Source organism: Drosophila grimshawi, unplaced genomic scaffold (genome assembly GCF_018153295.1).
Source record: "Drosophila grimshawi isolate 15287-2541.00 unplaced genomic scaffold, ASM1815329v1 contig_311, whole genome shotgun sequence".
Classification (NCBI taxonomy): domain Eukaryota; kingdom Metazoa; phylum Arthropoda; class Insecta; order Diptera; family Drosophilidae; genus Drosophila; species Drosophila grimshawi.
In genome coordinates, this window is record NW_025063098.1 from 18,526,921 (window position 1) to 18,550,564 (window position 23,644).

Consider the following 23,644-nt stretch of genomic DNA (forward strand, 5'->3'; position numbering starts at 1 on the left):
TTGCAGTTGCTGTTTGTAGTTGCTGTTTGTAGTTGCTGTTTGCTATTTCTGCTAGCGAAAGTATCTCGAGTGTGGCGAGTGGAGCAGAAGCCCGCCAAGTGTTGTCACTGGCTTTAACCAGCGGCTGCACTCCGACCTGCCGTCGCATCAGTTGTGTTTTGATCATGACGGACGAAACAACGCCGCTGACCGCCAGCAGCTCCGGCTACGTTGTTTTGCCGCCCTACCAGGGGCCCAGCTATGTCTTTCCGGGCGGTGTCTCACCGCGAGCCCGACGCTCCAAAATGAAACAGTTCCAGTGCTGCATCACCATCACATTTATGTGAGTCCAAGGAGATAATTAAATAACTGAGTTTCTTTTTGGAATTCGTGTTCGAAGTGCTTTCCCTTTTCTTACACACATATATTTATATATATGTTTTGTTGCCACATCGGATTTACTATATTAAGTTTCTCTCATAAGAAAAAATGTATATGGGTGGCACACAGTTAATCTCTGTGGTGGAGTTTGTCATTTGATAGCTGCTTAAATCGCTAAGCCACAAATTAATTTCATTTCTTTGATCACAGCGTGATTGTAATTGCCGCCTTGCTCCTGGCGCTGTGGTTAAGTGGCAGTGGCTACACTGGAAGCAGTGGCGATGATGATGGTCCCAGCTACTTTTTTGCCACGAACGAAACGGATGCGCCGTCGTTGTGGCAGACACTGGCCGCCATCAAGAAACCCATACCCGATGAGCCGGAGACGGATTGGGCGCTGCGCCAAGCGACGCTGGATCCCAATGAAGGTGCCCAGGCGGTGAGTGCGGGCATCAAGGCGCTGGGCGATCGTGAGATACTCGAGGAGGGACTGCAGCCGAGTGCCTTTGATACGCCCCAATTTCGGCACTATCGTTCGCTGAGCACCAATCCGGAGGCCCGCAAGTTGGCGCGTCGTGGCTATGTGGAGAACCATGCGACGCTTAACATTGCCCAGAGATTTAACTATACCAAGCAGCCGGGACGCAGCAATATTGGACTTGGTCCACCCATAGTGCTTTTGGATCCCACCGTGCTCCGTTTGGATTGTGATTTCAATGAGCGTTTCAGGCGGAGCACAGGTGTCTGCAACAACAAGCTGCATCCGCGCACCTATGGCGCCTCCATGGTGCCCTATCGCCGCATGGTGGCACCAGACTATGCCGATGGCATTGCAGCGCCACGGATTAGTCATGTGGGTAAATTGCCGCCGGCGCGTCAAGTCTCGTTGAGCATTCATCGTACCAGCTACGAAACAGATTCGAATTTCACTGTGATGCTAGCGGTTTTTGGACAGTTCCTGGACCATGATATTACGGCCACGTCGCTGACCACCTCGCAGGAGGGTGAATCCATTGATTGCTGTGTGGCCAAGACGCAACAACAGCATCCGGAATGCTTTCCCGTCCAGATACTCGCGGATGATCCATACTACAAGCAGTACAATCTGAGCTGCATGAATTTTGTGCGCTCAGCTCCAGCTCCAACTGGAAGATTTGGACCACGTGAACAGTTCAATCAGGCGACGGCTTTCATTGATGGCTCGGTTGTCTATGGCAATTTGGAGCAGCGGCAGCGCCAGCTGAGGAGCTACATCAATGGTACGCTGCGCATGTTTCTCACCGATGATGGGAGGGAACTGTTGCCCATCTCCTCGAATCCGGAGGATGGCTGCAATCGTCTCCAGATGACGCGTCAGGGTAAATACTGTTTCGAGTCGGGCGATGATCGGGCCAATGAGAATCTGCTGCTCACCTCCATGCATCTGCTGTGGGCAAGGCATCACAATTATCTGGCACGTGGATTGAACGCGATTAATCCAGACTGGGATGATGAGCATGTCTATCAGGAGGCCCGGAAAATACTCGCCGCCCAAATAGCCCATATTACCTACAATGAATTTTTGCCCGTGCTCCTGGGTCGCAATCTGAGCGAGGCGAAGGGTTTGCTGCCTGCCCGTGGACAGCCACACGCACCGGACACATACGATCCAGAGGTGAATCCCAACATTGCCAATTGCTTTGCGGCGGCCGCTTTCCGATTTGCCCACACGCTGCTGCCGGGTCTGTTCAATGTGTCCAGGGACCACAGCACACCCGAGTCCATTGAGCTGCACAAGATGCTCTTCAATCCGTTCTCGCTGTGGGTACGCCATGGCATCGATCACGCCCTGCAGACAGCCTCGAATACGCCGGTGCTCCGTGTGGATCCCTTCTTTTCGCTGGAGATCACCCAGAAGTTATTCGAGGGCACTACCGAGGACCGGCTGCCCATTTGTGGCCTGGACTTGGTTTCGCTGAATATTCAACGAGGTCGCGATCAGGGTATTCCCGCATATCCGGTTTTCAGGCGCCACTGTCGTCTGCCACCAGTGGATACCTGGGAGCAGATGGCACGAGCCGTCGACAACTCAACTCTGGAGTCCATCAGACAAATATATGCGTGAGTAATTCCCTTAATGTCTTACATGTATATTTATTTATTTCAATTCGTTTTCACACCTCAGTTCGCCACAGGATGTGGACCTCTATACGGGTGCACTCAGTGAGCCGCCGCTAGAGGGCGCCATCTTTGGTCCGCTGCTCAGCTGTTTGGTTTCTGATCAATTTATACGCCTCAAACTTGGCGATTCCTTTTGGTATGAGCGTAAAATAGGACCACAGAGATTCACAAAAAGTAGGCAAGATAAAAAATATACCCTGTAGTTTCTAAAAATTATATATCACACAGCACAACTGGATGAAATCTACAAGAGCAGCTTGGCTGCCATCATTTGTCGCAATTCCGATAACATTCAACAGGTGCGTCCACATCTTATGGAACGCCAGCAAGGAGATGACAATCGCCATGTAAACTGCACGAATTTGGAGGGCTTTCAATTTGACTTTCAGCCCTGGTCGGAGGCGATAATGGAGCCCCAACTGCACAGGGCGGGCTTTAGTCAGGCAATGTCATTGGTGCGGCTGATGCATAATAATAATATAAAAGCAACGATCAATCATGAAAGACTGTAGCTACATTTATAAATAATAAATACCCCCGATCGATCCACAACTTGCAACTATCAAAATTACTTATACATGATATGATGTATATGATAGCTTGAATCGGATATCCGTTTGTGTAATTAAAGCCAAGAACAGGGCTGTTTGTTGGCGCGCTACTGACTCTGTCACATATCGATAGTTGGAGCTCTGAGAGGGACGCTGAACTGATTTTTCGATAGGTTGTGCCAGGATTTGAAACTGCTTTTTTTGCACAAAAACTCAGAAGGTAAATAAAAATGCAAGACATTCGAATCGACATTCATCTCCAAATATCAGCGCAGCCATAGCGAAAATTTTCAAAGACTTGAGTAAACTGTACTTTAAATCGTTTCCCTTCTGGTACTTACTTAATTGTCATATACATTTGAATTGGAGCCCATTCTCCTAAACCAACAATTCAGTTGACAGACAGTTCAATAAATAACGAACATGCACGAACTTGCTCGAATTTCTATCGATAAGCAAGAGTCTTCGTTAATCTGCTTTTCACCATGTTCATTTTCATGAGTTGGCAGCTCTTCAAAATGAGAGTAATTCTGCCTGCTGCATAATTTTATAGGGTGCAATTTACTTATTCTTTGAAAAGAAACATTCAGGTAGCAATAAACGAAATTGCTCGCACATAGGGTTTTTACCTAGTAACAAGTTTCTTGTGAACTCGGTTTTGCTACCCTCGACGTTTGCAGCTGTTCATAAAAGGGATTAACGCAGGTACTACATTTGCTCGCGTCGCGTAGCAATACGTTTCGCTGCTGCGAGCGCAGTCATAAATACAGCGTCATTCTCGCATTTTCCACCATTTGCCTTTGAAAAGTCGCGCCGTGTAGACGTGCTAGTCTAACAATAAGTTCAGTGTCTGGAATGTTACACAACCAGATTGTGTGCGCGCATGTCAACGTTTGAGGAGCAGCAAAGGTGTGTTTGTGTGTGTATATACTGAAGAAAGTCATTTAATATAGCGTCATACGAAAATGGTTGCTTATTACGATGAGTCTGCTGTTGACGGCATCGATCAGCCCAAAACGTTAACATATTGGGTGCGTAATTTTCGCATGAAACGTGTACAAATGCGCCGTAAAATGCGTGGCTCTGGCAGCCTACGTGTCAACGCCATTTTGTCAACGGCGCTTTTTCATGCCGAGCACGAATTGCGCAGGAAACAACAGGAACGATTCAGTCGTTGGCTCGACATACAAACAAAATTAACACCACATGGCAGAACGCATTGTGCGAGTGATGCGGATGAAAAATATCAGCATAATAATTGTGATGGTAATGCGGAAAAGACTGCCGAATTTGAGCGACGCAATATTGAAAATAATTTGTGGAGAAACGAACTGAGTGGCCTCGATAATTTTCTGAGCAGTTTGAGCAGCAGCAAAAGCAACAACAACAACGGAACGAACAATGGGAGCAGCAACAATTACAACAGCAACAAACAAAGCAGCTGCGCAATTGCTGTCAGCAGTTAGCCTGAAAGAGACAACCGTATTTTGACACTTCAATATTTGAGCATAACTGTTTCTTTCTCATTTCCTATTTTGATTTGTTTGTTAAATTAGTTTTATTACGCAAGAAATTTCTCATTTGCAGTCGCAAAACGTAATTGTAAAGAAAAATGTGAAGAGGCTGTGAAGAAGAGTGTGATAAATGATCAGGATGAGCAAATGGCCTTCGTATAAAGCGGGTGGTGTGAGTCAATGGCGCTGACGCTGTCTCTGTCTATCAACGCTCACCAGAAAAAAGAAGCCTTTGGTTCCGGAAAAAATTCACACTCGGTTTGTAAATTTATCATTATTAACTTCTAACGCTATAGTTCATTTTTTTAGTTTGTCTTTTTGCTGAAAGTAGACAAATTAAATATTTCATAGTGAAAAAGATTTCACAATGACGAAAAGCACGTACGTAGATATGTGTGTGTGTGTAGATATGTAAGCGACGCCATCTTGCATGTGTTGTGTATATCTACATGCGCAGATGGCCGCTGGTGCGAGAGTGACAACGTTATTTTCTGTGGCAAGTGACTCACTCTCGCGCATGTACATTCATGCATTTATATGTATGTATGCATTTTGCCTTTGTTTGTTGCTTTCGTACGTGTATGCATACGTGCATAAGCGGATAAACCTTGGATAACCATGTCTGCTATTTCTATTTTCGTCATTGTATGAAATATTTAATCAGCAAAGAAACGAAAAATACAGTGATTCATATTGAATCGAAAGAGACTCAAGAATTAATAATAGAAGAACTTTTTTTGATTATCATTAACATCATTAGATTGTAGTCGCAAAAAGCGAGCATTGTATATATAAAAAAGAACTTGAAAAACAAAAATACACAGAACTGAAAATTGTATGTTAACATAAATAAAACTAAATGTAATTTTTGAATCAGTGTTGCCTTTATTATTTACTCGAATCACCACAACACACATCCCCTTGTCGTATTTATAAATTTTTCTATAACAGAATTTGTTTTGCAGTTTTCCTGCTCCTCGAAACGTTAATGGCAACGATGAGGAGGAACGGAACATTTGGCAAACAGCAATAACAGCAGCCACAAACAGCATCCATCAAGAACAGAACATCATCATGATGATATCGAAACACAATGAAATGATCGATAATCCTTCTTCACATCATCCAATTGCGACATGTCGATCGTCGCCATCAAAGATTTTATGTTTTTAAATAATATCCACTGAGTGAGTCTTCACGTCTGTCCGTCTTCTGCAACACCACACACAAATAGGCAGCGAGTTTGCAACGCCAGCCGACATATCCTACACAGTTCGCCGAAGCAGCAGTTTAGCAGCGGCAGCAGCAGCAGCAGCAAAAACCACCAAGTCTCAATCAAAAAAAGAAAAAAATGAACAAATAATATGAAATGCCAGATGCAGTGCAGTGCTGACAAATATAAATTTGGGGACAAGGCGGAAATTGCGCGCGGCAGCAGCAGCAGCAGCTTCAGCTCAACAGCAAACGTGTGTGCGCTTTAAAAATGCCTGTGCCAACTACTACTACTACTACCAACCACCACCACCACAATCACTCTACCTACTCTACTCTACATAAAATGCGGTTAGCAGTTGTTTTGCTGACGGCACCCAACCAACCAACCTATCCATCCACACAGACATCTCTTCTGCATACACGCGGTATTCGTATATCAGCTGCGAACGCAAAAACCAATTACTTTTTCAAAACAGATTTACAGCAACAGAAAAGGAGAATGAAATCAACAAACAACATCAGCAGCAGCAGCAACAATTTCGCAGTTGAATGTGCCTGCGCGACGCTGTGGAATTTTTCTAAGCTTAATAATTTGATCAGCAACTTCGTCGACATCATCTACGTTTACGTCCTTTTGTCGTCTCCACTCCACTTCATTTTTATCGGCGGGTGGCACGTAAGCCGTATTGGAATTTTGCTCGTTAATTAACGCTTGAATTACAGTATACTACCTACCAAAAAGGAATGCGGAGAGGATGCTTTCTTTTTAGAGCTCCAGATTCTCGATATTGTTTTTTTGTTTGTTTTTTTTTTATGTATAAAACACATCTATGTATGATTTTAGCGAAACAGTTGCTGCACACATTTCTAGAGATTGCTAGATGAAATCTGTTTGGAAGGTCTTTAGGCAATACCTTGGAATTCATCTACTGTCTGTCTACTCGCAGCAAGCAAGCACATCCCCGTTTTGAAGGAACAAGCTTACAAGTTTGATATTCTCTTTATTGCATAAATACGTGGGCTTCAATCTTTTTGTAGCGATGCATCACAGTTGAACGGTGCCTGTGAGCGTCTGGCTCATAATCCAAAGGAAGCCCACGAAGCATACATTCTTAATTTACAACGCCCTCGCCCAGTCGGGGTGATGGGAACTTGGATGGGATGATCGATCAACGACACACACTGAGAACGAACTCCTCACGTAAAGTTATACCCTGTAGCTTAGGACAAAGACAATTTTTTGTTTATATTTTTTAGCGATGCGACGCAGTTGAGCGGTGCCTGCGCGCATCAGCAAGAAAGAGATCAAGAAACAAGCGAGATCGGATCGAGATATCGAATCCAGCATTCTTTTCTCTCTTCATATTTTTGCAATTTTAGAGAACTCGACCAATATCAGAACACACGCAAAAGGGATACGAGTCAAGATAGAAACTCTACTCAAACGAAAACGAAAGCGTAACTTAATTTGTTAATACTTAACTTTGGACAATATTGTTTGTTTTCTGTTTCATATTGTCTTTTAGCACTAGCACGTTGCTATTGTGAGCCAAAGAAAGATACTAGAGGCACAAGTAAATGATGCACACAATTGTCGTCTAATCTACTATTGAAAAGAGCTGCAATAATGAAACTATATTCAGAAACATTCACGGAGATCGCGTCGCATAAAGTAACTCTTTATATATCACCTTCAATCTGGAAATTCTATATTCTTCTAGATGCATAAGATATGTCCGTACATACATATGGGTTTAAGACAAAACATTGATGAGATCTGGCTACTTGCCCAAATAACTAACTCGAATCGACAACGAGAGGTGGATTTATTATCATGGGCTAATGGCATAATGTTCTCGAGGATCCTAGGAAACTTACGTAAATTATATGAGCTTTGCCATATTTTCTTTCTTCGTTTTTCCCCTATTTTTATAGCAATATGATGCAGTTGAGCGGTGCCTGCGCATATTGGAAATTCTTTGATCGGAAAATATTGATAGGCAGCGAGGAAGCGCCATTTAAGAGAGAGGCATCCCCCCAATCGATAAAATATTCATGTAAATTATTCGATATGCCTGGAACAAAAAACATATTTCTTTTCGTATCTTGTAGCTATATAAAAATGACCGCAGTTGAATGTGCCTGCCAATAGCTTAACTAGACAACTAGAGAACGTCTCGGCGCAGACATCCAATCCTCCAATACTTGGAACTCCCCTAGGAAGGAAGTTTTCTACTGAATTTTACTCCCACTCTTTCCATTCCCAACCAGTTTACAGTTATTTTTCTCTAAGGATAATATATCTATTACAGTTCACAAGACACTGCAAATGACCCCCGAGTACATGTAGCAAAATTTCTTGAGGCAATGGGAATCAAATGCCAACTTGAAAGCAATAACAACAACAACACGACACTTGTTAACATCGCTCGCAATTGATCTGATCTGATCGCATCGATTTTGTGAGAAACGGTCGAATATCTCGATAAACGTTAAAGGTCAGCCAAACACTGAATACGCCTTGACTTGCTTAAACCTGTTTTACAGCTAAACATAAATGCGAAAAGACGGTCACATGACATCGTGCGAGACATTTCCTTATCTCTCTCTGCTACATAACTCTGTGCACTGCCTGCGAATCACGTATTCCGGTCCGATCTGGGCACGGAAACGTTTTTCTCTCTTCTCCTCCCATCAAGCAAGCAGCGGCAATCAGCAACGAGCGTGTGTCACACTGCAAAATCGTTAAAGGGAATCAAGAACGATACATCAAGTCCATCCATAACCACTGATCCACAGGTAGTGAAATCTCCTACAGTAATGCCACAGCACCACAACAACAACACCACCACCACCACCTGCCAGCCAGCGATAGCTGCTCTGAATTGCAAATGCGCGAGTACAACGAGTGATCATCCGTTGCAAAGTACACTTAACGTTTTTACATTCCAGAAAAACGTTAGCTGCTGTTGCAACATGAATATGGCATGCCAAGCTTTTTGCACCACATGAAGAGGTCAGCCCTGCACCACTCGGCGGCGGTCAAAGCACTAACTCACGATCGATCACTGATGATGAGCAAACAGAGACGACCTCGGCTGTTGCTCTCTCTCTCTCTATATTTCTCTATCTATCAATCAATCAAATCTGTGGCATCACCAAGCCTAGCTCGGCCAGGCCAGGCCAGGCCGCCAGACCAAGCCAAGCCAAGCTGGTTCAGCTCAGTCCAGCACGTAATGCATTGCACCGCATAGAAATATGCGCTCGGTCCGCGCTAAAGGGAAACAAACGCGTTTGGACCGAGACCCGCCACACCACACAAACACCAGCATCCGCACTAAGAGGCGAGCTGATGTGTTGTCGTTGTTATCGGGCAGCTGCCTGCAAGTACGCTACGGGCATCCAAGCGTCGTCGTCGCAAGCTACCACTACTATTACTACTACTCTACTCTGCTCCGCTCCACTCCACTCTCTTCAACTCTCGGCGTTTTTCTGTGTGTGTGTGCAACCAGAGAATGTATGTTTACACATAGAGCATGCTCGTCGTTTATCGCAAAAGGGAACCAAATGCGATTAGTGTTCAAGCATCCCCGACGACGACCAATCAGACAGCCAACCAGCCAGACAGCTATCCATCCATCCATCTAGCCAGACAGCAAGCCAGCTATATATCCTGTGCAACAGTTACACAGATGATGACACAGCGGTGGTATTTCTATCAATGCAATTGATTTAACACATTTCTGTTTGCAAATTATCCACTCAAATCCTCTCACTTCTTAGCCTTGGCACAGATCGAGAACAGTGTGTAATCAAATCAAACCAAATCAAATCCATCGCAAAGGGAATCAAATGCGATTAGTGTTCGATGCCGATATGAAGCAGAAGCTAGCAGTGCCGCTAGTCCAGCGCAACGCTACCTATGCTTCACTTTTGCCAGTTGAGCGCTTAACTCCTGGTGCAACGTTCATCATTCCGCAATAGGGAATCAATTGCGAGGTGGTACTGCAGCAACGCACACACACACAACACCACACACACAAACACACACTTGAGACAGGCAAACACACACGCACACACCATGCTCTCCAAGCTCCGTGCTACGTGCTACGTGCTCTATGCTCTCCATGCATGTGATTAACTTCTGGCATTACAAGATCAGCAAGTAAGGCAAGCAAAGCGTCCTAAATCCAAATCGTAAAGGGAACCCAATACGATATACAGCAAGAGGCAGCTGACGGCAAACAGACAGCAGGCAGGCAGGGCAATCCATGCCAACAGCGCGCGAGAGGTTCAAGACATCCGATTTCTAACAGCTGATAGCTGATCGATTCCCTCGTTGTCATCGTTATCCAATCCATGTTGTTGTTGTTGGTGTTATGTAACGCTTTTCAGGTAACTTTCGTCACTCACTTTCAGCCTAGCCTAGCCGACCTGGACGGACAGTTACGACACGTATCTGTCGGTTTCTGCACGTCAAGTTGATCTCAAAGGGAATCCATGAGATACGCGCTACTTCTCCTATATGTAAACATTTTATTTTTTTTTTGTTTCTGTTTATTTTTCTATCTAAGTTTGTTATGTACAGAGGCGGCAGTCCTTTCTGGCCTTTTGGGCCTTAGGCAATCAAGAATGTATATTAGTACCATACACCTACTCTGTAACCCATGTTCCAAATCTACTATGTCAAAATTGTATAAGCGCAAGGCGTGTTATTTTGTAAGATTCGATTGTATTTTTTTGATTATTGTAAAACCTGTGACATGTACAAATATCTGTATGGCTTAAGACACGTAGCAGGCCAGGCATGGTGACGGACGAACTCCCCATTGTGTGATGTCCAACCCTTTGAAACGTGAGCGAGAACGGGCGATTTGAATGAGAAATACTCCATCTTTGAGCCGGGCCATCCATGACCTTTGGGTATTGATCTTCTTCTGGGGCTTTCGCTGCTGGTGGTCCTCTACAGGCAGCGGAAACACAATGATATCCATCGTTAAAATGGCACAACTATCTTCACCTGAGCAAACACTCTGGTCGCCTGGTTCATGAATCCACCAACTCCCATGTTCGGCGATTTTTCGACTTCTCTGATGTCGGAGCGCTTCCTTGGTGGGGTCATCTACTTCAGGCCATATAATCATCCGTAATGGCTTGCGACGCTTCATTATCAAAAACAAAATCTGCATATGAACTGGAAAGAGACTTCGATCGCTTAGAGTATCGTCACAATTCATCACAACCACTTGTTGAGAGCGTTCTTTTGTGGCATTTGTAACCAGTCGGGAAGAATATAGGCAGATCAACCGATCTGCAGAACTACTACTACTCTACTACTACTACTACTACTGCAAGGCACAACGACTTTACTACTAACATATTCAAGAAAACATCATTTTCATCAACACGCTCGCACGCACGCACGAACCAATCGACCAGAACCACTTGTTTTGCTCTTCGTACGCTGGCTAGGATCAAACACGCACACATTAATGGATTAGTTTGTCGTTCTCGTTGTGGGACAACGCTTCGCATTTGCAACAATAATTTACAACACACATTTCCTCCCTGCTTTTGATGATGAGATGGGCCTGGTGGCAAAGCGATAGGATAGGATCTCAATCTGCTCGGGTTTTGTTTATCTTCTACTACTACACCTCCTTCTCCACTACTACTACTACCTGGCCGATGATGGGGCCATTGATTTCGAACTTTCTACTGAGACGTCTTGACGTGTTTGGCGATTAGAGTTTTCTTCAGGATTCCAAAAAGATTTTCTCGAGTTACTTTCGAATATTTGGGCATCACTTGAATCACATTTTCTACTGAATTGACGGCTGCGTGGGATTACCTAGAATTGACGGCTGCGTGGGATACCGAGAGTTGACGGCAGCGAGGGACTACGCATAGGCGGCATCATGGGATACCAAATTGGGACGGCGGCGCGGGAGATTTGCATGTTATCAACGTGGGATTCGCTTGTTTTCATCGTGGGATTTGTTAGGGCTTCGGTTAGGCGAGGGCGCTAGGGACATTCCAAGGATTTCAAGCAGGGCAAGGGGCAAAAGCGATGACGGCGTCGTGGGAGTCACTTGACGGCGGCGGGGGAATCATCTAACTTCGGCGAGGGATCGGACCTCCTGACAGCTGCGTGGGAAAACCAAAGCTTCGACGTGGAAGTAGCTGACGGCTGCGTGGGACATCCTGACTGCCGCGGGGGTTTCTGACTGCAGCGTGGGAGATCCTGACAGCGGCGTGGGAGTTCCTGACTGCGTCGTGGGAGTTCATGACTGCGGCGTGGGAGTTCCTGCCGGCAGCGTGGGATACTTTGACCGCGGCGAGGGAGCCTCATCGGAAGATTTTGTTTCTCTTAACGATCATCGTCTGTATTCCTACAAGGTGCATCATTTATACAAGTTCATGCGTTCAAGGCTGATATACCTGCATTATTATCTGTCCAACTGGCATCTACATTCTATATATATTATATGTATATGTATATACATATTCGCATTCGTCGTCCTAGTATTTAATTAACATGAGTAGACTGCACCCTTAACTTAACAAACCCATTCGAACGGAAGCAATCATCACACTTCTACATTTATAATAATATTTATTCGTTCCTGGAATACCGGAAAGCAAACTAAAAACGATGATCCAGATAATCCAGATGCTCATACAAACGGATTATCTGCTGAATAAAATTTGATTGTTTGAAAAAATGAACTCAATTTGTGTTATTTATTCAACTAATGTGCTTTACTTTTGGTATAGGAAAGGTGGTCTACCAAAATTTAAAGAGATTCATGTAGGGATAGGTGCCATTCGGCCGACCAGCCTGAGTCTGATTAAACCGTGCAGTACCGTTTGGAAAAACGCCGCCATAGACTGGCTGAGGAGCGAAGATATTGTTATTGTTATTGTAGCCAGAGCCAGGTTGTGGAGCTAATGGTGACTGGTATTGGAATCCTTGCGGCGGACTGCTCTGCAGCGGCTGCAAGTTGTACGCGCCATAATTGGGTCTGGTATTATTGAATCCTGGTCCAGGCTGATAGTTGACGGCTGGCTTCATATAAGTCGAATTTTGACGGTGATGAATAGCGTTGAAATTTCGTGCAAAAGAACTAGTTTCAAGGTTGAAGCAGGCAAAGACCAGAGCTACAATAAAATCGATGCGAGATGTCATATGCGAATACCAGATGAAATAACAAGTGCTGATAATAATTAAGCTAACCTATTCCGAGAACCAACTGATAAGATTTCAGCATCTTGACGGCGTATTTCGCAATTTTCGCAGGGCTTTGTGGGGTGTTCGCTTTGAAATTCGAAATACAACTAAACGCAGCAGCAGAGAGTACCGTCTCTTATCAGGCTTTGTAATAAGATGTTCGTATTCTCTATATAAAAACGGCTGAGGAAAGTATGAAAAAGAAATGTCTGAGAAGACCACTTATAAATTTTGATTTTTTGCCGGCATTTTATTTATTTGTTCTTATGTATTAAGATTAAAATATTTCATTTTTATTTATTCATTAATTTTTTTTTTGAGCATCTCAGTCGTATACTCTGGTGCTAAGATGCTGTAGTTACAGGGTACTTTATGGTGAGTATTCCCGACTAGAACATGTTAGACATGTTTATTTATATATAAATAAAGTGGTGACAAAATGTGTGCTCTTATCATCACTGGGTTTTTTTTTAATGATGAGGTGGGAAGATGTAGCAGTGTATATACGTCACAGGCATAAGAAGACGTGTCCGATGACATTGGGTATATATAATCTTGGCCAGGTCGCACGCACATGTCAATCACAGAGTTGCTTTGAATTATAAAGGTAGGTAATCACTTTTTGCGAGCTGTGTCGAGTGAATCCAATGGTTGGTCTTTCGCAGCTACCTCGCTTTTGTTTATTAATTAAGAAATTGTTTTTTTCTAAACCTCAAAAAACTGATGTCATGCTAGATTTAAACATTTCATATTTGTATCATAAAATAAATATATTTTACATATGTATTTCAGCCGCGTTGCATAGGAAAAAGACCTTCGCAGCTGCTTCGTCGCACAATTTGTATATCTAAATAAGTAAAATAGAGTCATCAATATATATATATATATATATATATATCGCAAACAGAACTTACCGGCACCACAGAAGCGAGCACAGTTAAACTTCTGTTCGTTGAGATACAATTGTCGATTGCTGGCACAGATCGGATTATACTCTGAAGTTGTTGGGCAACTGCCAAAGCAATTGAGGAACTCTCTTGTTGGCTGTGGTGCGTCGACAAAGGGTGAGACAGTTGCCATCACTGGCATATTGTTGACGAGCACCCAATTGCGACGCGCTGGTGGCCCCGTAACTGGCACACTTGGCCTTCTTGTCGCTGAGAATATTAGTTCATCTTGGGCCGATACAAGCAGATCACTGGTGATAATCACGCATGCCGTAAACAACAATGATTGCATATTGCACTGCATCTCTTAAAAATGTATCCGTATTTGGGTGCGAAGGGCTCTGGGGTTGCAATAAGACTAAGTCAAGCTAGTGCACAACTATAAGTCTATATAAATTGATACATAAGTAGACAGATGATTTCATATAACAGGTTTTGATCGCTGATTTTGTGGTAAATCCAGTTCGATCAGTCGGAAAGTTTATTAAGTTGTTTTTTGCGATAACAAACAAAACTGATTAGCTCGGGCTTAAAAGTGTGCTGGGAAATCACCAGTTTATTATGATTACACTATGCAGAAGAAAAAAGATATATTCAAAATAAATATTGTATATGCGGATATATTATTTTTCTATTATTTTGGCAAAGCGCAAAACCCAGTTGCACGAAAATATGTTGAAAAATATTTATTTGTGATTTAGCTGCAGAATATATTGTTTAATTTGTTGCACAGTGTAGTAAGTAAAAGTAGGAAATTATAGCTTAGCCTATGATAATGGTATTGTATGGTGCGGCAGTTATGCGCGGACCGGGCATAGAGTGTGTTGGGGATGCATACTGCATCGACTGTTCTAGTTTACGATATGAAGCAGTTCTCCAACCAATGCTAGCTAAAACGAGAAGATATAAAGAGCTCAAAGTGTATAAAATGGGAGGTGGCCGTTGTAATTTACAGTTTGAAGTGCGTGGCATACTAGTTGGAGTTAAAGCTTCTGTTTCTTCTGACTGCTTATCCTTCTCGCCTATGTTCGGATTGAGGGCTCGCTGTAGACACTTGCCCAGATGGATGCCACGCCTAGGACGACCACATCGGCAGATTTCCAAAAGGTTTTTGTGCATTTCCGGTGAAATGGCGTGGGGTGAGTCTTTACTGTCTGGCACATCTAAAACATCGAAATTGAATTTAGCTGTAGCATAAAGTCTTTTAATTAGCATACCTTCTATTTTTAGTTTCTGCTTTAGCTGGTTCTCCAGCTCATCTTGATGATAGAACTTATTGTTTTCGCTCTCATCAATTTTGGTCCAAACATGGGGATAACTGCTACGTGATTTGTGTTCCATGCGAACCATCTCCTTACTTTATAGAACATGATACAAATCATTATTTATCTTTAGAATGAATATCAATTGAACATACACTCGACCAATAATCTTTATGGGATCCATTTTGATGTTGTCCTGGTGGATGAGAATTGTGTACTGAACTTAAACAAATTATGCATTTGCTTTGGAAATATTTTTCCATAGCAACAAAAATGCATATTGGGGTGGTTTTTAGTTTTGGAAATAAAACAGGCATCCCTAGTATCGACTATCAAATCATTCAAATAAAATATGTTGAATTTACAAAATCGTTAAAATCATAACTTTATCCCATTTGTTTTTACTATAAACACTCAAGATTAATTAATGGGAAACAATATATTGAAATGGGTTAAGTGTCTGAATAATTTGTCAACCAATATTAGAGCAATTTAAAATGATGAATTGTAGTTCAACCACAATCCTAAAAAACTCATATATCTTAATTGAAAAGAAAAGTAATTATTGATTGGTATTCGAGGATTTCCATGATTCGAGAAAAAAAATTACAAAAGGGTGTAGGTTAGTAAAAGTTAGAGACATAAAAAATTGCGCGTGACTTGGTCATTTCAAGGACTATCCGGTTGACCTTTGAGTCACAAAAAGTCATTGGCCTGTCGATTTAAGTAAAACAATAAAATGGACTAAAGTTCTAAAAACATTTAATATAACAGGACTTTTTTAAACAGAAATTTGCTTTCAACACTTTTAGTTCCTTGTAGATCCAAGCTGTGTCAGACAATTTTTGACCAGAGCAACCAACTGGCCAAAAGACGTCAAAATATACCTTATATTTTCCACATATACCCGAGCACCCCGCGAGTAAAGTTTTTCCAAGAGTTTGGGTCCTTCAGTGAGCCCATAAACTTTCAATGCAGTTTGATAGAGTTGGTCGTTGTGAGGGCAACACACTATAAACTTTGAGAATCTGTAGCCAAGAAACAGCTTTTATTACAAGCAACCCATATTTTCTTGACATCCCTAAAAGTATGCAGCATGTATTAACAAACGATTCTCCTGTGCGCGGACCAAAAGTATGCAATAACTTTTTCGACAAACTTATTTTCAGCTGAATAACTGAAAAGCCAATAAATATGCATTATGTTTATTATCTACTCTTGCATATGCTATCAATGAATAATGATTTATACGCTTAACAGATACAGTTAAAGTATGAACAAGATTTTAAATTTAATTTTAATGAAAATAGGAGCTCGATGATAATTACATAATTAAAATTAAAAAAACATTATTTTAATACGTATATGTACTTTAAATACCTACATATGTATATAATTGATCTGCATATTTACAATATTTATAAATAGGTCGAAAGTCGCGATAAGCCTTATGTCAGTCAATTCGTGTAGCTCGTCTCCCTTCTGCGCGCAGTCAGCTTATCGCGTTAGTCACCAGCTGTGTTGGGGGAAGCCTTAATCAAGTAAAGAGTCTAAGCTATGCCGATGGCTGATGTAATCCAATGCGCGCGATTGCAGCATCCATAGTTGAATGTTCCAGCTCCACTTCGTGCAGAGATTACTGCAATCTTTTAGGTGGCAGCCATCAGTAAGGTGACATTGCTGACGAGGGCAAGTGGAGGTGGCACTGTGGTGGCAATCATCAGTTTATTTTGCCGACAGATAATGGCATCGTCATGGAAATAAGCCAGGTACAAGGATGCTAAAAGGGTCAGCGTAAATGTCAGCCAGAGGCAGCCAAAGCACAAACGGCGCACTTTCTGCCACCAGGGATCCCGCCCGAAGGGCAGCAGTTCTTCCAGACTCAGTCCATACGAGTAGCTGTCGAAAAATGTGTGTATAAAAATGGCGGGGGGATGGCTCTGTTATGAAGTTATTATTTAATGAAATGCGACAGTAAAGCGTTTACTCAGCAGTTGTGAAAATGGGCTCATAATCCTTTGGATCCTTGCCCAGCGGCACGACAATGATGTGCGCCTCTTGATGATGTCCTTGCTGCAGCTGTTGTTGTTGTGTTTGTATTTGCTTTCGAGTCGACAGCAGCGCAGTACTCTCATCGCAGGACATTTTCCTCCTCTCACGATTTGTCTGTCTGAGACCAGGGATTACAAACACTCCACTGAGTGGACGACCTGCTGCTCTGCTCCGCTTGCGGACAATTGAAATTGGCGTCTGGTTTGGCTTTCGCTTTGTTTCAACTGAAATTAGCTTTCAGTGCGTCGCAAGTTTTATTGTTTTATTTTTATTGTTTGCCTTTTTGTTGAATTTTTCCAGATTCCTGTAAACAACTTTATCTCGATTGTTGCATTGTTGTTGCTGTTGTTGTTGCTGTTGCTGTCGTTGTCAGAGTCGCTCATCTTCCGCCTCCAGCTTTTAGCACTGATTTCTGTTATCGTACACACAGAAAAAGCGGTGAGTTTTTTTTTAAAGAAAACTTAGTATGAAGGCTGTTAATTTTAAAAGTTCTTCAGTCAATATTAATTTCCTTTTTTTATTAAAAATATCAAGAAATGCGAATTTAAGTTAAGGACAAAATATATTTAATGAATATTCTGTACTTGTACTTGATTTTGTTTGATTGTGTTTAGGTTAGCATTTTTCTCCGAGTGTTTTAGTCGTACTTGTCTTTTCGGATGGCCTGCAGCTGCCGATGATTGCATAATAGCAGTTACCCGGTAATTGTCGCCCAGTTTCCAGTGACAAACCCCACAGATAAGAGCCAAACAGACGCAGATAAAGAATACAACGTTCTACTTACAAAGCACAATTTTGAGTTGAAGACATATGTAATTGTTTTTTTTTTTTTTTTATTATTAATTTTTATTTTCATTTTATTTTGTTTGGGGTTAACATGCTTGGAAATACATATACTTATAGGTAGTAAGTATGTACTTAACACTTTTGGGCTTGGGTTTTCTGAATAATGCTGAGGGATTCCCTAAAAATTATCCTATATACTGTAAATATTGTAGCTAAACACCAAGTTCATTATAAATAAAGTGCATAAATACGATTATGGATAGTATGTGTGTATATAGATGCTTTAGCCAGGGTTCTTTTATTTGGCCATCGACTTTGACTATGTCTGGGAATTTTCATTGTTCTCGTTTATTTTTGGAACCCTGGTGCGTACTAATACTATGAATAGTTATTATTATGTTTATTGTGAATTGTAGTAAAGGTTTTCTGTATTTAAGCGGCACATCGTTTTTTTTTATTTATTTAGTTTTATGCTAATACTAGATATTTTTAACTATCGCGTATTTTATTCTGTATTTAAAGTGCGGCTGTCATTAATATTATTATTATTAGCTAGAATATATGTATATACTATTTTTTTTTTTTATAAAAATGTAATGAAAAGTTTGAATCCAAAATACATCTTAACAAACATCAAAATGATTAATTATATATTAAATATTCAATATTAAATATTCAATATCTCTGCTTAGCTATTACAAATTTCTTATGCCCCAATTAACTGAAATATAAAATAAAACTAAGATTAGTAAATTAGGGAAAATTATAAAAATAAAAAATATTAGATTATAAATCTGTATTGGTTATGTTTATATCATACGCTTATTGAACTCTTTCTTGCTCAGCGATCATCATCATCATTAAATTAGATGCTGCTCTAACTCTATAGAAGTACGTACCTAAATTCTATATCGGAAGCACTTTACTCGTTTTTATTTGCCTTTGCCTTGGAGTTAATCAAATATATATATGAATGTATGCCTTATGTGTAGTGTATGTATGATAAGACTACATAATTAATTGTTTAATCTGCTTTCATTATTACTTTTGGACTATTCTATGCCACACTTCTACACTCTATTTGATTTGCTTCAACAACATTAACCTGATTCTGGAACGACTTTACTGAGTCGCCTGTTAACTGCATTTATATTCTGAATATACGGAATTCATAGGAAAATCGTTCTTGTTCGTATTATATTTTCTTTCGGTTTGTGAATGGGTAAATATTCGAAAACAAAACCACATAATTGAAATAATTGAAAAATTCAATTTAATTTTCGGATCTTACAGCAAAAATTGATAGATGTAATTTCATTAAATACATTTCTCGACTATTTCATAACTTAATCGTATTCGATATTTATCATATTGGGTATATAGATTTGGCGCATTTTTCCATAAAGTTGTTTTTGTTGTTCTATGATCCTAAGTTTAAGTATTTAGTTTTTGATTATTGGGTATTTTATTTTGGTATTAATTCAAAATGTTTTTTTGTTTTTGTTTTATTAAAAAATAGAATAACATCATACAAAAAATACATTCGTTTAACAAACTTTTGGTGTTATGTCTTAATCCTTTAATTCTTCTTGTTGTTTTTTAATTATCTATCATTTCAATAGGTGACAAAGTAAAGAGAAAGTCTTTCAAGTAAGTAGATTTCATGTAGTGCAGTGTAAATAACACTGATGGTCGTACTAAAAGTGCCGCTTTTCGATTGGTCGGAGTTTGAGTTGTGTTGTGTATTAGTTTTAGTTGAGTTTAAATTTAGTTTGCTCTCTACATATGCAGTGGAAACAGTTGTTTTTTGTCTAAAAGTGCGGTTGACTAGTTATAGTTCCTGTTGTAATAAGTAGCTAGCTCGTGAGCTGAAATTTGTTTTGGTTTTTGTTGTTTTATATTTAAAGAATAGCAGTTCTCTAGGGCTTACACATGTATTAAATTAACAATGGCTGATTGTGACAATTAATGGAGAGACAATTTATCAGTTATATGTATGTATATATATATAAATAGATATTAAGTACAGCTATAACAAACAACAATGATAATAATAATAATGACTTAAATTGCAATTAAGAATGATATAACACATACACAATTCGTAAATATCGTAAATATCGTATGTTGTATATATCGTATATTGTAAATGACATAATATATATATGTATATATGTATGCATGTATTTATGTAATAATTATGAATGATCACGTTGCTTGTTTGCTGAGCCCTGGCAGCCTTTCTTGTATTTACATATAAGCATTAATTATCTAATCAATATAATATAATTGAATTAAACTCCTTTAAAAAAAGCCACATCTAGAAACTAATTAAACATTATAATTTTTAATATTAACATAAATTTTACATAACTATATCAATATTTATATATCATAATAACATACATAAATATTTGTTTACACATACAGCATATAGCATTAAATATATGTTATTATAATATAGCTCAATCTGTTTATAAATAAAACTTTCGCTTATGCAATTTGATTATTGTTACAGCTTCGCTACAGCTATTAAAAATGTGTGTGTGTGTTTGTGGTTGTGTGTGTGTATTTTCATTGTTTTAAAAAATTGTTTCTTTTATAGATATATATTCTGCAGGGTGTGGGGGAAAGCTGCTTAAATCAAAATGACATCGTAAGCCTCCAGTGTGCTCATGAGCAGATACATAACCCACAGGGCGAACAAAATCGATGCATGTATCCATTTCGCAGTAACGGGTCCACCAAGTTCGCAACGAATATTTTTGTTAAATCTCCGATACATCATCACGCAAACGGCAAGGATTGCCTGGCAACAGAAAAGCGCCACCGCGAAGCCAATGCTACGGGATGAATACAATTGGTAAGTTTGTGGATAAGGCGAAACGATATCATCATCATCATCATCATCTGGATGGAACTTACGTGCCCGGTTCCACATTGAAGGTTGTGCCATGGGCCATGTGATAGATTGATGCAATGGACCACGCCAGTCCAATGCCCAGGAACACGTTGACCGCATTGCTGCCAGTCACATTTCCGATGCAATTATCGGCGGTATCGTCCTGCTTGGCGGCAATGATGCTGGCAAATGTATCTGAGACACAAATAAACTGATCAGTATCTAAACGGCTTAAAGCTAACTTCAATTAACTGGCTACCTGGTATACTGGTGCCCAGGGCCACAAAGCAAATGGCCGTAACAGAGTCCTTGATATTGAGCACACAGCCAAAATAGGTGGCTGCATCTCCAATAAGGGCAGTGAGAGCGCCAATGACGGTGATTGAAACTACGAAGGTGACATAACCACCGCATATATCTGTCAAAAAAAATAATAAAAGTTTAGTTTGTTATAAATAAAAATAGTTAAAATATTTATGACACTATAAATCTCCTTTTAGTGTTAGAAAATTTAGTTTATATTATTTAAAGAATATTCCATAAAACACTATAAAAAAGGTTCAAGAGAAAAAATAATAAAAGCACGTAAAAAAATGATAAACTTTTCGACATTTTTTTAATATTTTATTTTGAAAATTACCTGTGGGCGGCACAAATGCAAATAAGACCTTCCAGAATAGGCAAACGAAATGGCTGATATAGTCGAAGCATTTGGGAACATCCTCTTCACCATCATCGTCGTTATCTATTTCACTCTCATCAGCTGCAAATGATTGTAGCGTATGGGTTTTGGATAATTCTATTAAATGACGGCTTACCTGGCACCACGGTGAGCGCATCCTTGAACTGTTCCTTCCAGGAGGAGGTCCCCAGCACAGCTGATACATTGGCCCTGGCTACGAGCTTGTCCACAGTAGCCTATGGAATACAATTGCCATTTAGCGTTAGCCCATTTTCCTTAAAAGGTACTGTTATGCATATCAAGTATACGCCCCCATGTGCAGACAGAGAGACAGGCAGACAGACAGACAGACAGACAGACAGAGACAGGAAACAAAGTATTTCATTTGAAGACTTGCACAATTAGGTGCTTATTTGCCTTGCACCTGAACAGGTGTATGTTGTTAGCACAGGGCTGCCAAGGAAACAACTTGACACCTGAGACCCTTTTTCTACATACTGCAGATGTTGTCGTTTATTGTTAGCAATGTTGTTGGTGCTGTTCTGGCTTGGAGTGTTACAGCTACAGCTTTGGCCATTAAGCCAAGTATAATGTGGCAATGGGCCCAGTGATCATTATATAAATATGTGTAGACGTGTGTCTATTTGTGTAGTTAAGTCGTCAGTGTCTGATTTCCTGTCTGTGAATGGGTCGAGCTAATAAGCTGTTGCCATTCCATTAGCCAGTTGAGTTGGATTCAGTAAAATAAATATTTTATTTTATGAAAATATCCCATTTTTAAATATTATGTAATTTTTTTTTATCAGAATCTTAATTCGTTTTGCTGCGAAGAGCCCAGCTTAAGAGCAAAAAGGCTGAAAATTTGCACAGACCCGTTCTAAAGTCGGATATACACATATGTATCTAAATGGCTATATATCGTATAAGCAGCTGGTTACCTTGATTGAATACTTGCCTTGAATTCCTGGCTCTCACGAATGCGTATGGTTGTGGTAGTTAGTTCTCCGCATCGGGGCTTGCTCAGCAACAAAATGCGCTCCAATTCGGTCAGTTCATTCACTGGCTTCTCTTCCACCTCCTTGATTTGGGCTAAGAGTTCATCATCTGTACAGCGGCGAAGACAAAATTGTAAAACAGTTAACAGACAGAATACTAAAGACTGCCACAACAAGCCAGTCTCAACTTAAAGGCTGTGTTTTTGCAGTTTACTTGGTTGAGTTCGATATTAACTACACACAAATATAACTCCACATAGAAATAGACATAGACATAAGTTGCAATTTTTGAGTGCATTTCTTGCCTAGGAATTTTGGTAAAGCGACAGAAAAGAAAATCGAATTTAATTTCAAGTTAAACACAAGAAATGAAAAAACACCTACACATAGACAAAGACGGAGAAAGAGCTAGAAATGTGAAGATGGGGAGACTTGCACAGATACAAATTAAGTTGCAAAGTTGCATGCAAATGTTGCCAATGAATTATGCGTTAATTAATTTTCAAGTAAATGTCGAATTCAATGCATTCTTTATGGAGAAGCAGGCGAGAGTTGGTGTGATTGGTGTTGAAAGTGAAAGAAAGTTGCATGCATATATAAATAACGATAGATAACATGTGTAGAATGCTGATTTGAATGATGACTCACGAGTATGATCTCCAGTTTGATTTTCTAGACAGCGATTAAGTGGCAAGGTACACACAAGTGACAAACAAAATTGTTTTTTTTTTTTTTTTTTTTTTTGGGAGGTTTTTGGGAAAATTAAGACAAAATGTTCATATAGATATTTTGAAATACACTTTATTCACATTATTATTATGATTATTATTATTATTATTATTTTGCTATGTTCAGTTAAAAAAATGTTGTATTTAATTAATGCATTCACCAATTTGTATTGTTTATGTTTATTGAAATTTTTGACTTTTACTTTAGCTTGCCTACGTTACCCTGTTATTATGCAATTGGTGGGTGGTTGGGTGGTTC

General features: G+C 40.3%; 7 protein-coding genes across 15 annotated transcripts in view; 2 read left to right on the forward strand and 5 right to left on the reverse strand.

The window, feature by feature from the left end:
• The first annotated feature begins 104 nt into the window (after positions 1-104).
• Positions 105-3,064, forward strand: LOC6567498 (chorion peroxidase). The gene is made up of 4 exons (XM_001993764.3): positions 105-322; positions 571-2,460; positions 2,525-2,694; positions 2,749-3,064. The coding sequence occupies exons 1-4, from the start codon at positions 165-167 to the stop codon at positions 3,030-3,032; spliced, it is 2,502 nt and encodes an 833-aa protein (XP_001993800.1). The 5' UTR covers positions 105-164; the 3' UTR covers positions 3,033-3,064.
• A 922-nt stretch (positions 3,065-3,986) lies between these two features.
• Positions 3,987-4,652, forward strand: LOC6567497 (RUS family member 1). Its single transcript, XM_001993763.2, has one exon. The coding sequence runs from the start codon at positions 4,037-4,039 to the stop codon at positions 4,535-4,537; it is 501 nt and encodes a 166-aa protein (XP_001993799.1). The 5' UTR covers positions 3,987-4,036; the 3' UTR covers positions 4,538-4,652.
• Positions 4,653-12,525: 7,873 nt separating this feature from the next.
• LOC116805758 lies at positions 12,526-13,135 on the reverse strand. Its single transcript, XM_032739777.2, has 2 exons — positions 13,038-13,135; positions 12,526-12,961 (listed from the first exon to the last, which is right to left on the reverse strand). Exons 1-2 carry the CDS (start codon positions 13,069-13,071, stop codon positions 12,588-12,590), a joined length of 408 nt encoding a protein of 135 aa, XP_032595668.1. The 5' UTR covers positions 13,072-13,135; the 3' UTR covers positions 12,526-12,587.
• Positions 13,136-13,646: 511 nt separating this feature from the next.
• LOC6567496 lies at positions 13,647-14,333 on the reverse strand. The gene is made up of 2 exons (XM_032740013.1): positions 13,946-14,333; positions 13,647-13,878 (listed from the first exon to the last, which is right to left on the reverse strand). Exons 1-2 carry the CDS (start codon positions 14,280-14,282, stop codon positions 13,820-13,822), a joined length of 396 nt encoding a protein of 131 aa, XP_032595904.1. The 5' UTR covers positions 14,283-14,333; the 3' UTR covers positions 13,647-13,819.
• A 375-nt stretch (positions 14,334-14,708) lies between these two features.
• LOC6567574 lies at positions 14,709-15,329 on the reverse strand. Its single transcript, XM_001993761.2, has 3 exons — positions 15,196-15,329; positions 14,932-15,141; positions 14,709-14,868 (listed from the first exon to the last, which is right to left on the reverse strand). The coding sequence occupies exons 1-3, from the start codon at positions 15,326-15,328 to the stop codon at positions 14,741-14,743; spliced, it is 471 nt and encodes a 156-aa protein (XP_001993797.1). The 5' UTR covers position 15,329; the 3' UTR covers positions 14,709-14,740.
• Positions 15,330-16,624: 1,295 nt separating this feature from the next.
• Positions 16,625-17,484, reverse strand: LOC6567573. The gene is made up of 2 exons (XM_001993760.3): positions 17,228-17,484; positions 16,625-17,139 (listed from the first exon to the last, which is right to left on the reverse strand). The coding sequence occupies exons 1-2, from the start codon at positions 17,383-17,385 to the stop codon at positions 16,890-16,892; spliced, it is 408 nt and encodes a 135-aa protein (XP_001993796.1). The 5' UTR covers positions 17,386-17,484; the 3' UTR covers positions 16,625-16,889.
• A 2,124-nt stretch (positions 17,485-19,608) lies between these two features.
• The window catches only part of LOC6567571 (sodium/calcium exchanger 3), a 44,212-nt gene continuing 40,176 nt past the window's right edge, over positions 19,609-23,644 (reverse strand). For 4 of the 9 annotated variants that reach the window (XM_043215223.1, XM_032740292.2, XM_032740293.2 and 1 more), the window contains 7 exons: positions 23,306-23,329; positions 22,618-22,766; positions 21,799-21,898; positions 21,621-21,743; positions 21,240-21,398; positions 21,004-21,175; positions 20,527-20,921 (listed from right to left, as the gene is read on the reverse strand). In XM_043215223.1, coding sequence (XP_043071158.1) covers positions 20,717-20,921; positions 21,004-21,175; positions 21,240-21,398; positions 21,621-21,743; positions 21,799-21,898; positions 22,618-22,766; positions 23,306-23,329 — 932 coding nt within the window. In that variant the 3' untranslated portion in view covers positions 20,527-20,716. Of the gene's footprint in view, positions 20,922-21,003; positions 21,176-21,239; positions 21,399-21,620; positions 21,744-21,798; positions 21,899-22,617; positions 22,767-23,305; positions 23,330-23,644 lie in introns of all 9 variants that reach the window. The other 5 variants (XM_032740295.2, XM_032740294.2, XM_032740297.2 and 2 more) reach the window with 4 other exon arrangements.

Excerpts from the sequence above, each read along its gene's own strand:
- LOC6567498 (XM_001993764.3), top strand. The coding sequence starts at position 165 with ATGACGGACGAAACAACGCCGCTGACCGCCAGCAGCTCCGGCTACGTT. Across the intron at positions 2,461-2,524 it reads TCCATCAGACAAATATATGC|TTCGCCACAGGATGTGGACC; the intron begins GTGAGTAATTCC and ends TTCACACCTCAG. Across the intron at positions 2,695-2,748 it reads ACCACAGAGATTCACAAAAA|CACAACTGGATGAAATCTAC; the intron begins GTAGGCAAGATA and ends TATATCACACAG.
- LOC6567497 (XM_001993763.2), top strand. The coding sequence starts at position 4,037 with ATGGTTGCTTATTACGATGAGTCTGCTGTTGACGGCATCGATCAGCCC.
- LOC116805758 (XM_032739777.2), bottom strand. The coding sequence starts at position 13,071 with ATGCTGAAATCTTATCAGTTGGTTCTCGGAATAG. Across the intron at positions 12,962-13,037 it reads TCAGTTGGTTCTCGGAATAG|CTCTGGTCTTTGCCTGCTTC; the intron begins GTTAGCTTAATT and ends ATTTTATTGTAG.
- LOC6567496 (XM_032740013.1), bottom strand. The coding sequence starts at position 14,282 with ATGCAGTGCAATATGCAATCATTGTTGTTTACGGCATGCGTGATTATC. Across the intron at positions 13,879-13,945 it reads TGCTCGCTTCTGTGGTGCCG|ATATACAAATTGTGCGACGA; the intron begins GTAAGTTCTGTT and ends TTACTTATTTAG.
- LOC6567574 (XM_001993761.2), bottom strand. The coding sequence starts at position 15,328 with ATGGTTCGCATGGAACACAAATCACGTAGCAGTTATCCCCATGTTTGG. Across the intron at positions 15,142-15,195 it reads GCAGAAACTAAAAATAGAAG|ATGTGCCAGACAGTAAAGAC; the intron begins GTATGCTAATTA and ends TCGATGTTTTAG. Across the intron at positions 14,869-14,931 it reads TATGCCACGCACTTCAAACT|CTAGCATTGGTTGGAGAACT; the intron begins GTAAATTACAAC and ends TTCTCGTTTTAG.
- LOC6567573 (XM_001993760.3), bottom strand. The coding sequence starts at position 17,385 with ATGTCCTGCGATGAGAGTACTGCGCTGCTGTCGACTCGAAAGCAAATA. Across the intron at positions 17,140-17,227 it reads CCCATTTTCACAACTGCTGA|CTACTCGTATGGACTGAGTC; the intron begins GTAAACGCTTTA and ends ATTTTTCGACAG.